The sequence below is a fragment of the Bos indicus x Bos taurus genome, chromosome 9, assembly GCF_003369695.1.
Source record: "Bos indicus x Bos taurus breed Angus x Brahman F1 hybrid chromosome 9, Bos_hybrid_MaternalHap_v2.0, whole genome shotgun sequence".
NCBI classification, from domain to species: domain Eukaryota; kingdom Metazoa; phylum Chordata; class Mammalia; order Artiodactyla; family Bovidae; genus Bos; species Bos indicus x Bos taurus.
Genome location: NC_040084.1, coordinates 45,349,610 through 45,362,037, shown reverse-complemented (window position 1 = coordinate 45,362,037; position 12,428 = coordinate 45,349,610). Strand labels below are relative to the sequence as shown.

The following is a 12,428-nucleotide window of genomic DNA, read 5'->3' as shown; positions in this document are numbered from 1 at the left end:
CTATTCAAATGTGTCTTTTCAAAAGAAAACTGATTAGCCCAACCTAAAATTTAAAAATCCAATGCTCTATATTAGGTATATATCACTTGAATTCAACATTTTAATCATAAAAAGCAAATTTAAGGAAGAATTACATACTTAAATTGTAATCTGCACACTGAATTATGTTTTCAAATGTGACATTAGAGTTCACAGATAAAACCACAGTAATGAAAAGAAACATGGTAAAATATCATATTTTAATTTTATCTAAATATAATTAAAACAAAACATAAGAATAACTTTGAGACAATAATTCATACAATACAGAAAAAGCTTTAATATATAAATCAGATGTCATATCATCAGCTGTTTATTATCACATCAGTCTAAACTTTACATATTAAAATACTGAAAAGCTAAAAAACATCATTGCAATATAGATTCAATATGGGAAAATACATATTTGTGGCTTTATATACAATGTAAATTAACCCATTCTATACAGTAGTTTTCCAAAATATAAACGGACTTTACATGCAATAGGACATACCAGGCTGGATATCCTAATACAATTTATTATATAGAAAAATAAAGTGACAACACCTTTTTAACATAGTTACATAGGAGATGTGGAATGTAGAATAGGATGCTGCCTTAACACACTCTTGGATAAGATTAAAGAAATGTGAAAAAGGACAGTTTCTATTATTTTCAATTACCATTTTTGAAATGAAGACTACTGTGATTTTATATTTTCTAATTGTATCACAAACTGAGAAAATATAAAAGGGAAAGTGAGAGAGAAAAAAAGAAAACCTGATCCTTTATGAATTTTAAACATCAGCCCCGCCTATGGGCTGCATTTGGGCTGCTTTTCTGTTGACAGTTTCCTAAATTACTTCTGCCACTCTGAATTGCTCATCAGCAGTCAGAAGAATTTTCCAGACTTCATTATGCCATTGTGTAACCATAGCTGCCACAATGTAGTGCCACAAGAAGCCTGTCCTTGAGTATTTCTTTGCTTGGGTATTCAGGTAACTTGAGCATGTTGATGCTTTAAAAGAAAAATATACCACTATTAAATAGGAAAGCTCTGAAATATTTTATTGTTTTGTCTAGAAGTGAAAACACTACTCAAAATTAACATAAAACCACCCTCTCAAATTTGCATTCAAATTGGAAAACCCTGAAGTAGTATTTAAAAAGGAAAAAAAAAAACACCAAACCCTGCTGCACTGCAGTTTCCTTTAGTATGCAAATTACCAGACCAAAATAAGTTCCCTCCAGTCTAAAATAAATAAGCAATAGGGCAATTAAGTTTGAAATGATAGTGTAACTCAGTGATACTTATGACAGTGTAACTTTAGTGATATTTGAATTATATGTATTCAATTAGAGTATAGGTGGGGCTTCCCAGGTCACGCGAGTGGTAAAGAACCCACCTGCCAATGCAGGCGACATAAGAGACATGGGTTTGGTCCCTGGGTTGGGAAGATCCCCTGGAGGAGAGCAAGCCAACTGACTCCAGTATTCTTGCCTGGAAAATCCTATGGACAAAGAAGCCTGGCAGGCTACAGTTCATATGGTCGCAAAGAGTCAGACACAACTGAAGCAACTTAGCACTCATGCACACACAGAATATAAGTAGGTAGTTTACTCAAACATTTTCCTACCTACAAAGCGGAAGGCAAGAAACTATTACTATATAGTTCTTTATTTATCAGTGATTACAAAATGAACAGAGATCACTGCTGAGATTTTCCTCTCAATGAAGCAATAAGCAGTCAGACCTTTGATCATTTAAAACTAATCAGAAATTCACAGTGCATTTAAATAAACCAATTTAACATACCATGTGCTTGAAGTAGGTAGAAGATTTGGAGTATATGGCACAGCAGCAATTGTGAAGTTTTGCAATCCACTTCCACCCATGATATTAGCAAATCCACCATGTGGGACCCTGGAACTAAGAGTTCATATCTAGTAAGTTGTACCCATGCAAGAAAAATCTTTGAAATAGATATAATTTGAATTATAAAAATGAATATATCTAGCAGACATTCATTAAATATTTGCTGAATAAATAAATGGTTTACTTGATTAATTCAAGCAACAGAGGCTTTTATGTGTAATCCAAAATGATTTCCCTGTCTGTGAAAAATATCTAGGCTCAAAGGTTTTTGTTTTGCATTCTTTTACACAGTGGGAAACTAGAAAATTCTTTACACTTATCTTTCCAGAGATTTACATTGGATGCATTTTTTTAAATGTTACCTGACATAATGAAAATGCATTTGAATACAGAGTTCCAAAGAATAGCAAGGAGAGATAAGAAAGCCTTCCTCAGTGATCAGTGCAAAGAAATAGAGGAAAACAATAGATTGGGAAACACTAGAGATCTCTTCAAGAAAATTAGAGATACCAAGGGAACATTTCATGCAAAGATGGGCTCGATAAAGGACAGAAATGGTATGGACCTAACAGAAGCAGAAGATATTAAGATGAGGTGGCAAGAATACACAGGAGAACTACACATAAAAAGATCTTCATGACCCAGATAACCAGGATGGTGTGATCACTTACTTGGATGTCGTGGAATGCGAAATCAAGTGGGCCTTAGGAAGCATTACTACAGACAAAACTAGTGGAGGTGATGGAATTCCAGTTGAACTGTTTCAAATCCTAAAAGATGATGCTGTGAAAGTGCTGCACTCAATATGCCAGCAAATTTGGAAAACTCAGCAGTGGCCACAGGACTGGAAAAGCTCAGTTTTCATTCCAATCCCAAAGAAAGGCAATGCCAAAGAATGCTCAACCTACCACAAAATTACACTTATCTCATACATTAGCAAAGTAATGCTCAAAATTCTCCAAGCCAGGCTTCAACAATATGTGAATTATGAACTTCCATATGTTCAAGCTGGTTTTAGAAAAGGCAGAGGAACCAGAGATCAAATTGCCAACATCCGTTGGATCATTGAAAAAGCAAGAGAGTTCCAGAAAAACATCTACTTCTGCTTTATTGACTATGCCAAAGCCTTTGACTGTGTGGATCACAACAAACTGTGGAAAATTCTGAAAGAGATGGGAATACCAGACCACCTGACCTGCCTCTTGAGAAACCCGTATGCAGGTCAAGAAGCAACAGTTAGAACTGGACATGGAACAGACTGGTTCCAAATGAGGAAAGGAGTATGTCAAGGCTGTATACCGTCACCCTGCTTCTTTAACTTATATGCAGAGTACATCATGAGAAATGCTGGGCTGGATGAAGCACAAGCTGGAATCAAGATTGCCAGGAGAAATATCAATAACCTCAGATATGCAGATGACACCACTCTTATGGCAGAAAGTGAAGAAGAACTAAAGAGCCTCTTGATGAAAGTGAAAGTGGAAAGTGAAAAAGTTGGCTTAAAGCTCAACATTCAGAAAACTAAGATCATGGCATCTGGTCCCATCACTTCATGGGAAACAGATGGGGAAACAGTGTCAGACTTTATTTTCTTGGGCTCCAAAATCAGTGCAGATGGTGCACGCAGCCATGAAATTAAAAGAGGCTTACTCCTTGGAAGGAAAGTTTTGACCAACCTAGACAGCATATTAAAAAGCAGAGACATTACTTGGCCAACAAAGGTCCGTCTAGTCAAAGCTATGGTTTTCCAGGTCATGTATGGATATGAGAGCTGGACTATAAAGAAAGCTGAGCATGGAAGAATTGATGCTTTTGAACTGTGGTGTTGGAGAAGACTCTTGAGAGTCCCTTGGACTGCAAGGAGATCCAACCAGTCCATCCTAAAGGAAATCAGTCCTGAATATTCACTGGAAGAACTGATGCTGGAGCTGAAGCTCCAATACTTTGGCCACCTGATGTGAAAAGCTGACTCATTTGAAAAGATCCTGATGCTGGGAAAGAGGGAGGAGAAGGGGACAAGAGTGGATGAGATAGTTGAATGGCATCACCGACTCTGTGGACATGGGTTGCAGTAAGCTCCTGGAGTTGTTGATGCACAGGGAAGCCTGGTGTGCTGCAGTCTATGGGGTCACAAAGAATCGGACATGACTGAGTGACTGAACTGAACTGAATATAGTGAGACTACAGAAAGGTGAACAAAGTCAGAAGTCTCACAGTTTCTAATTTTGAAATTTAAACTACAAAACTACAGTAACCAAAACAGTGTGTACCGACATAAAGACAGATAGAAATAGAATGAAGAACCTCAAAATAAACCCTCAAATATACAGCCAAATGATTTTTTGACAGGAGTGTTAAGAACATTCAACAGAAAAAGGACAGTCCTTTCAACAAACTGTGCTGAGAAAACTGAATATTCACTACAAAAAAATGAAGTTAGACCTTTACCTAACACCGTATACAGTTAATTCAAAGTGAATCAGAGAACTAAATGAAGAGGTAAACCTATAAAATTCTTAGAAGAAAATCCAGGGGAAAAGCTTTATGACACTGGGTTTGGTAATGATTTCTAGGATACCAAAAACACAGGCAACAAAAGAAAAATAGATAAATTGGACATAAGATTAAAACTTGGGTGCCAAAGGATACCATGAACTGAATGAAAATGTGAGCCATAGGAGAAAATATTTTTAAATCATAAATATGACAAGGAATCAATATTGAGAAAATACCGCATTGGCCAAAACGTATGTTCAGTTTCTTCTGCAACATCTTACGGGAAAACCCAAATGAACTTTTTGCCCAACCCAATATATAGAGTTCCTACAACTTAACAACAAAAATCTAATTTAAAAAATAGGGACAGGGTTCAAACAGACATTTTTCCAAAGAAAATACACAAATGGCTTATAAGCATTCAAAAGATGTTCAATCAAAATCACTTGATTAGGGAAGTGCATTAGGGAAGTCATTAGGGAAATGCAAATCAAAACCACAGTGAGGGCTGAGGGCTTCCCTGGTGGTTCAATGGTAAAGAGTACACCTTCCAATTGGTTCGATCCCTGGTCCAGGAAGATCCCACATGCTGAGGAGCTTAAACTAAGACTATGTGCTACAATTACTGAGTCTGTCCTCTAGAGCCTGTGACCTACAATTGCTGAGCACAGGCACCACAACTGCTGAAGCCTGCATGCCTGAGACCTCGTGCTCCACAACAAGAGAGGCCATGGCAATGAGAAGCCTGCACACCACAACTAGCAAGTAACTCCTGATCCCTGCAACCAGAGAAAAGCCTGTGCAGCAATAAAGACCCAGCACAGCCAAAATACGTAATTTTTTTTTAATGTTAAAAAAATAACCTACACTGAGATAACTACCTCAAAGATATTAAGATGACAGTTATTTTTTTTTTAAAAAGGCATCAGAAAAAATACAGTTTTGGAAAGGTCATGCAGAAATTGAAACCCTTATGCAACTGCTGAAGGTAATATAAAATGGTGCAGCCAAGTATGGAAAACATTATGACAGTTTCTCAAAAAATTAATCATAGAGTTATAGTATATGTCCAATAGAACAGAAAGTAGAGACTCAGAGATATTTGTACATGCCATGTTCATAACAGCATTACTCACAATAGCCAAATTGTGGATGCAACATAAGTAACCATCCACGGATGGAAGGATAAGTACAATGTGGTAAACACATACAACAGAATACTATTCATCCTTAAAAAGGAAGAGAGTTCTGACATATGCTATACTATGGATGAATCTTGAGGACATTATGCTAAGTGAAATAAGCCTGTCACAAAAAGGCACCATATGATTCTACCTGCAACGGACCTAAAGTAATCAAACTCATTTAGACAGAAAGTAGAATGGTGGTTGCCAGAGACTGGGGGTATGGGAAATGGAAAGTTAGTGTTTAATGGGTACAATTTCAACTGAGGAAAATAAAAAAGCTCAGGAGATGAATGGAAGTGATGGCTGTATGACAATGTGAATGTACACAGAACTGTACATTTAAAAATGATTAAAATGTTAAATGTTATATATGTCTTACCACACACACTAAAAAAACTGTCGAATAAAGCACCAAGATTTTCTATTAATATTTATATCACAGATGATATGCACATATTCACAGAGAAAAAAAACAATCCAATAGAAATAGATCTCTAAAACTAGCAGTTTTCTTTTCTAGCTAGGAAGTAGTTTTGTTGTTGTTAAGTTGCTTCAGTCGTGTCCGACTCTGTGCGATCCCACAGACGGCAGCCCACAAGGCTCCGCCATCCCTGGGATTCTCCAGGCAAGAACACTGGAGTGGGTTGCCATTGCCTTCTCCTAGGAAGTAGTTTGGTTACTATTAAAAACTTTATTGATGAAATGCCTAAATTTACCTTAGAAATTCAAGTGAATGCTAAAAGGATGCCTGAATCTTCCTAACAAAACCCTAACATATAAGGAATTCCTACTTAGGGCAAGAGAATATCTAAAGACCTGAACATATATGTCTATAAAGTGAAATAAAATTCAAGATTAGTTTATCTACACATATTAACCTTTGCCTACAAAATTAACAAAGGTGACCAAAAATAAAAAGGGATGAAAGATATTAGAGGCAGATTTTAAATACAAATATACAACTTCATCAGGACAGGTGAGAAAATGAGTCTTGACACAGATTCTTACACAAATTATATCACAGAATTTCAATATCACAATTCATATAAATAAATTTTGAAAAATTAGTTGAGCCTCCAATTTTAATATCTAAACTGAAAATATTCTGTAAACTGATATTCACAAACAATACCTGAAATCTTACTCCTCTTTTAAACTATAAACAATGACTGGGCCCCCTACCTGAATAACCAGTGGGTCTTAAGCTAAGATTATGGCTCATCAAGCTTAAGCATATATGAGAAAAATGAATGAAATTGTCTTTGCTTGAGTATTATGACACCTGAATTATACAATGTAAAATTACAGTTAATAAAAATGACATATTTCTATTTTATACAAAGTAGTCATATAGTCTGAGATTCATTACTAACAGATAATGAAACAAAAGTTAGAAATTTAAGACTGTCTTGTAGATAAACAAAATACTGTCACCACCATAAAAATACTTTAAAGTTACTGAGGATACAGATTCTTGCTCCTACAACTAGAACACAACTCTAGTCTCCTACAACTCTTTAGTAAGATTGTTCTAGATTAATAATGGATATGGAGGAAGACATTTTACAATCTAAAGGATAAACAGAATTTTCCAGGAAGTGCAAAAAAGCAAAGTACATAGTTTTGGTCTAGAAGGGTAAACACTATACCTATTGATAACTGGGTCTAGTGTAAAAGGAAAGTTATGGTTTAAAAAAAACTTAAGATTTACTCTGTTTAAATTCAAAGCAAGGACTACATTTCGACCAAGTGCTGAAAAGTGGACTTTTCAACTTGAAGGGAAAGCTTAGGTCCATGTAGTTTCCCCTCAGCCTCTTTGGCTTCTACTCTTTACCCAAATCCTTCACCTCAGTTTAAATGGATTTGCCACTATACTTCTCTATCAGTTAAATAGCAAACCGTGCAGTTCTTTTCAACATTGCTAATTATGACTATAGAACCAGGAGACATATTGTGTATCACTAATCCAACTGGTTTTTATTCTATAAAAGTAGCAAACTAACAATTTTAGTACTAAAGAACTTGAATAATTATTTCCTGCATTTTAAAGGCTCATACCCACCAAATCATGAAGGAAAATATAGCAATTTATTAAATTGTGTTTAAATATAAACCACTTAGAAAAAAATTAAAGAGCCCTGGCTTATAACATAAACCAAAATAAAGTCCAGATGGCTTAAAAACTGGTATGTAAAAACAGAAACAAAAATGTTACCCCAAAATGTACAAAAACATATAAGTATACAAAATCTTGGGAGTAGGGTATATTAAAAAAAAAAAAACTATAGGAAAGCAATAATCAACTTGCAAACCTAATTTAGAATCTTCATTATAGAATTTTTATAAATTAAATTTATAATCTATATGGAAATCTATATGTCTAACTTAATAAAATTAAAAGGCAAATGATAACCTGGGAAAAATATCTACAGAGTTATAAATGTCCCTATCTGTAATATCTAGGGACATTAAAAAACAAAATTTTTTAAATGATGGTAAAATAATGTACTGGAGAAGGCAATGGCACCCCACTGCAGTACTCTTGCCTGGAAAATCCCATGGACAGAGGAGCCTGGTGGGCTGCCGTCTATGGGGTCACACAGAGTTGGACACGACTGATGTGACTTAGCAGCAGCAGCAGCACAATAATGTACAAAAATAAAGACAGGAAATCTATTCCAACACAAAGTAAACACATAAGAAACCATGGAAATAAAAATGATTATATCTTACATTGACAGAATGAAAGAAACAGGGCCTCTCATTCCCTACTGATGTCAATAATGGTATCTTTCTGAAGTTTAAGTGAGCAATGTCTCAAAGTTATAAAAATGTATATAATTTGCATGCAAAATTTTCCCTTTTAAGAATTTTCCCTATATGCTTATCCTATTTATCCTACATTTATAAATAATCAAACTGCTGCTGCTGCTGCTGCTGCTGCTAAGTCGCTTCAGTCATGTCCAAATCTGTGCGACCCCACAGATGGCAGCCCATCCACTGTCCCTGGGATTCTCCAGGCAAGAACTGAAAAAAATAATAATTAAACTTATCTGCCAGTATAAAAAGCATACAAATTCCTTATTTGTTCAGCATTATTCATAAACAGGAAAATTTAGCAATAAAGGACAATATCCATTCAGTTGAGTTTAGTCGCTCAGTCCTGTCCAACTCTTTGTGACCCCATGAAGCACATCAAGCCAGGCCTCCCTGACCATCACCAGCTCTGGGAGTTTACCCAAACTCATGTCCATTGAGTTGGTGATTCCATCCAACCATCTCATACTCTCTTGTCCCTTTCTCCTCCTGCCCTCAATATTTCCCAGCATCAAGGGTCTTCTCAAATGAGTTAGCTCTTTACATCAGGTGGCTAAAGTATTGGACTTTCCGCTATAACATCAGTCCTTCCAATGAATATCCAGGATTTATGTCCTTTAGGATGGACTGGTAGGATCTTCTTGCAGTCCAAGGGACTCTCAAGAGTCTTCTCCAACATCACAGTTCAAAAGCATCAATTCTTCGGCTCTCAGCTTTCTTCACAGTCCAACTCTCACATCCATACATGACTACTGGAAAAACCATAGCCTTGACTAGACGGAACTGTGTTGGCAAAGTAATGTCTCTGCTTTCTAGGTTGATTGTGCAGTAGTTTGAGTATTCTTTGTCATTGCCTTTCTTTGGGATTGGAATGAAAACTGACCTTTTCCAGTCCTGTGGCCACTGCTGAGTTTTCCAAATTTGCTGGCATATTGAGTGCAGCACTTTCACAGCATCATCTTTTAGGATTTGGAATTGCTCAACTGGAATTCCATCACCTCCACTAGCTTTGTTCGTAGTGGTGCTTCCTAAGGCCCACCTGACTTCACATTCCAGGATGTCTGGCTCTAGATGAGTGATCACACCATCATTATTATCTGCGTCGTGAAGCTCTTTTTTGTATAGTTCTCAGAGGATGAGATGGCTGGATGGCATCACTGACTCGATGGACATGAGTCTGAGTGAACTCCGGGAGTTGGTGATGGACAGGGAGGTCTGGCGTGCTGTGATTCATGGGGTCGCAAAGAGTCAGACACGACTGAGCAACTGAACTGAACCTGTGTATTCTTGCAACCTCTTCTTAATATCTTCTGCTTCTGTTAGGTCCATACTATTTCTATCCTTTATCGAGCCCATCTTTGCATGAAATGTTCCCCTGGTATCTCTAATTTTCTTGAAGAGATCTCTACTCTTTCCCATTCTATTGTTTTCCTCTATTTCTTTGCACTGACCACTGAGGAAGACTTTCTTATCTCTCCTTGCTATTCTTTGGAACTCTGCATTCAAATGGGTATATCTTTCCTTTTCTCCTTTGCTTTTCACATCTCTTTTTATTACAGCTATCTGTAAGGCCTCCTCAGATAGCCATTTTGCTTTTTTGCATTTCTTTTTCTTGGGGATGGTCTTGATCCCTGTTTCCTGTACAATGTCACAAACCTCCATCCATAGTTCATCAGGCACTCTGTCTATCAGATCTAGTCCCTTAAATCTATTTCTCACTTCTACTGTATAATCATAAGGGATTTGATTTAGGTCATACCTGAATGGTCCAGTGGTTTTCCCCACTTTCTTTCATTTAAGTCTGAATTTGGCAATAAGGAGTTCATGATCAGAGCCACAGTCAGCTCCAGGTCTTGTTTTTGCTGACTGTATAGAGCTTCTCCATCTTTGGCTGCAAAGAATATAATCAATCTGATTTCGGTGTTGGCCATCTGGTGATGTCTTCTCTTGTGTTGTTGGAAGAGTCTTCTCTTGTGTTGTTGGAAGAGGGTGTTTGCTATGACCAGTGCATTCTCTTGGCAAAACTCTATTTGCCTTTGCCCTGCTTCATTCTGTACTCCAAGGACAAACTGCCTGTTACTCCAGGTGTTTCTTGACTTCCTACTTTTGCATTCCAGTCCCCTATGATGAAAAGGACATTTTTTCCATGTTAGTTCTAAAAGGTCTTGTAGGTCTCATAGAACCGTTCAACTTCAGCTTCTTCAGCGTTACTCATCGAAGTATAGACTTGGATTACCATGATACTGAATGGTTTGCCTTGGAAACGAACAGAGATCATTCTATCATTTCGGAGACTGCATCCAAGTACTGCATTTCGGACTCTTTGTTGACTTGATGGCTACTCCATTTCTTCTTAGGGATTCCTGCCCACAGTAGTAGATATAATGGCCATCTGAATTAAATTCACCCATTCCAGTCCACCATCTCCTGTTTGACCATTTCCAATCTGCCTTGATTCATGGACCTAACATTCCAGGTTCCTATGCAATATTGCTCTTTACAGCATTGGACCTTGCTTCTATCACCAGTCACATCCACAGCTGGGTGTTGTTTTTGCTTTGGCTCCATCCCTTCAATCTTTCTGGAGTTATTTCTCCACTGATCTCCAGTAGCATATTGGGCACCTACCAACCTGGGGAGTTCATCTTTCAGTATCCTATCATTTTGCCTTTTCATACTGTTCATGGGGTTCTCAAGGCAAGAATATTGAAGTAGTTTGCCATTCCCTTCTCCAGCGGACCACATTCTGTCAGACCTCTTCACCATGACCTGCCCATCTTGGGTGGCCCCACATGGCATGTCTCACATTGAGTTAGACAAAGCTGTGGTCCATGTGATCAGAGTGGCTAGTTTTCTGTGATTGTGATTTTAGTCTGTCTGCCATCTGATGCCCTCTCTTAGCACCTACCGTCTTACTTGGGTTTCTCTTACCTTGGACGTGAGGTATCTCTTCACGGCTGAGAGGTCAAGAGATTTAAGAATAGATAGCCATTTAAAAAATTAGATCTATAAATGAATCCATTTAAACAATATATTGTTAAACTCAAAAGTTATAAAAGAGGAACAATGTTTTTAAAAAATAAAAATTTGTATATGTCAGAAAAACTCTGGAAGAATAACCAAAATAGATTACATTCAGAGACTGAGATGAGAGATGATTTTATAAAATTTTAGTCTAACCTTCCTACGTATAAAAAATAATTTTAAACTCTTTTTATTAAATTACTGAAATCTCTAGGTATTTCTTGGCAGTGAGAAGCCATGTAAACAAAAAACTGACAAGATTTTGTTTCATATTTTTAGTCTATAATCTGTGACTAATTCATGTTTTATTTATTCTTTAAAATTAGGTATTCATTGTAACTCCAACTATTTTTCTAACTATATACTTAAAAAAATAAAAAATACAGCAAAATATTAATAGTGTTATCTATAAACAGTGTAATTACTTAATGGGATTTTCATTTTCTCCTATCTATATTCTCCATTTTCCAAAGTTTCTACAATGGTTACAAACTACTTTAAAAATAAAACAGTGGGAACTTCACTGGTGGTCCAACAGCAAAGACTCTGTGCTCTCAATCAGGGGGCCTGGGTTTGATTCCTGGTTGGGGGACTAGATCCCACATGCTACAACAAAAATCAAACAGCCTGCATGCCAAAACCAAAATGCAGTGCAGACAAATAAATAAAATTAAAAAAATAAAACAATGGACTTTAAGTTACATATATGTAATATAGATATACATTCACACTATGTTTTTAAAACAGGTAGTAAAAAATAAATATATCAAATTATTTATAATGGTTATTGATAGCAAGTGATGGTTTTTCTTATTTCTTTTAGTTTTCTATGTTCCAATTTTCTTAGAAGAACCATGCAAATTTATAATGAAACAACTGAACTATATTTTGATAAATAGAAGGATACAGATGAAATTCTAAGTTATCAAGGATGAAAATCACACCTTTCTTTTACATCTTTCAGAACTGTAAGTTAAGAGAGATTTAAATCATTTAGTTTTCTAACACTG

The 12,428-nt window shown here is 36.4% G+C and overlaps 1 protein-coding gene across 7 annotated transcripts in view; it reads right to left on the bottom strand.

The window, feature by feature from the left end:
* Positions 1-220: 220 nt before the first annotated feature.
* The window catches only part of HACE1 (HECT domain and ankyrin repeat containing E3 ubiquitin protein ligase 1), a 118,346-nt gene continuing 106,138 nt past the window's right edge, over positions 221-12,428 (bottom strand). For 4 of the 7 annotated variants that reach the window (XM_027551322.1, XM_027551326.1, XM_027551324.1 and 1 more), the window contains 3 exons: positions 11,326-11,351; positions 1,835-1,948; positions 221-1,036 (listed from right to left, as the gene is read on the bottom strand). In XM_027551322.1, the coding sequence (XP_027407123.1) occupies positions 873-1,036; positions 1,835-1,948; positions 11,326-11,351 (304 nt within the window). In that variant the 3' untranslated portion in view covers positions 221-872. The remainder of the gene's footprint in view (positions 1,037-1,834; positions 1,949-11,325; positions 11,352-12,428) is intronic. The other 3 variants (XM_027551327.1, XM_027551328.1, XM_027551323.1) reach the window with 2 other exon arrangements.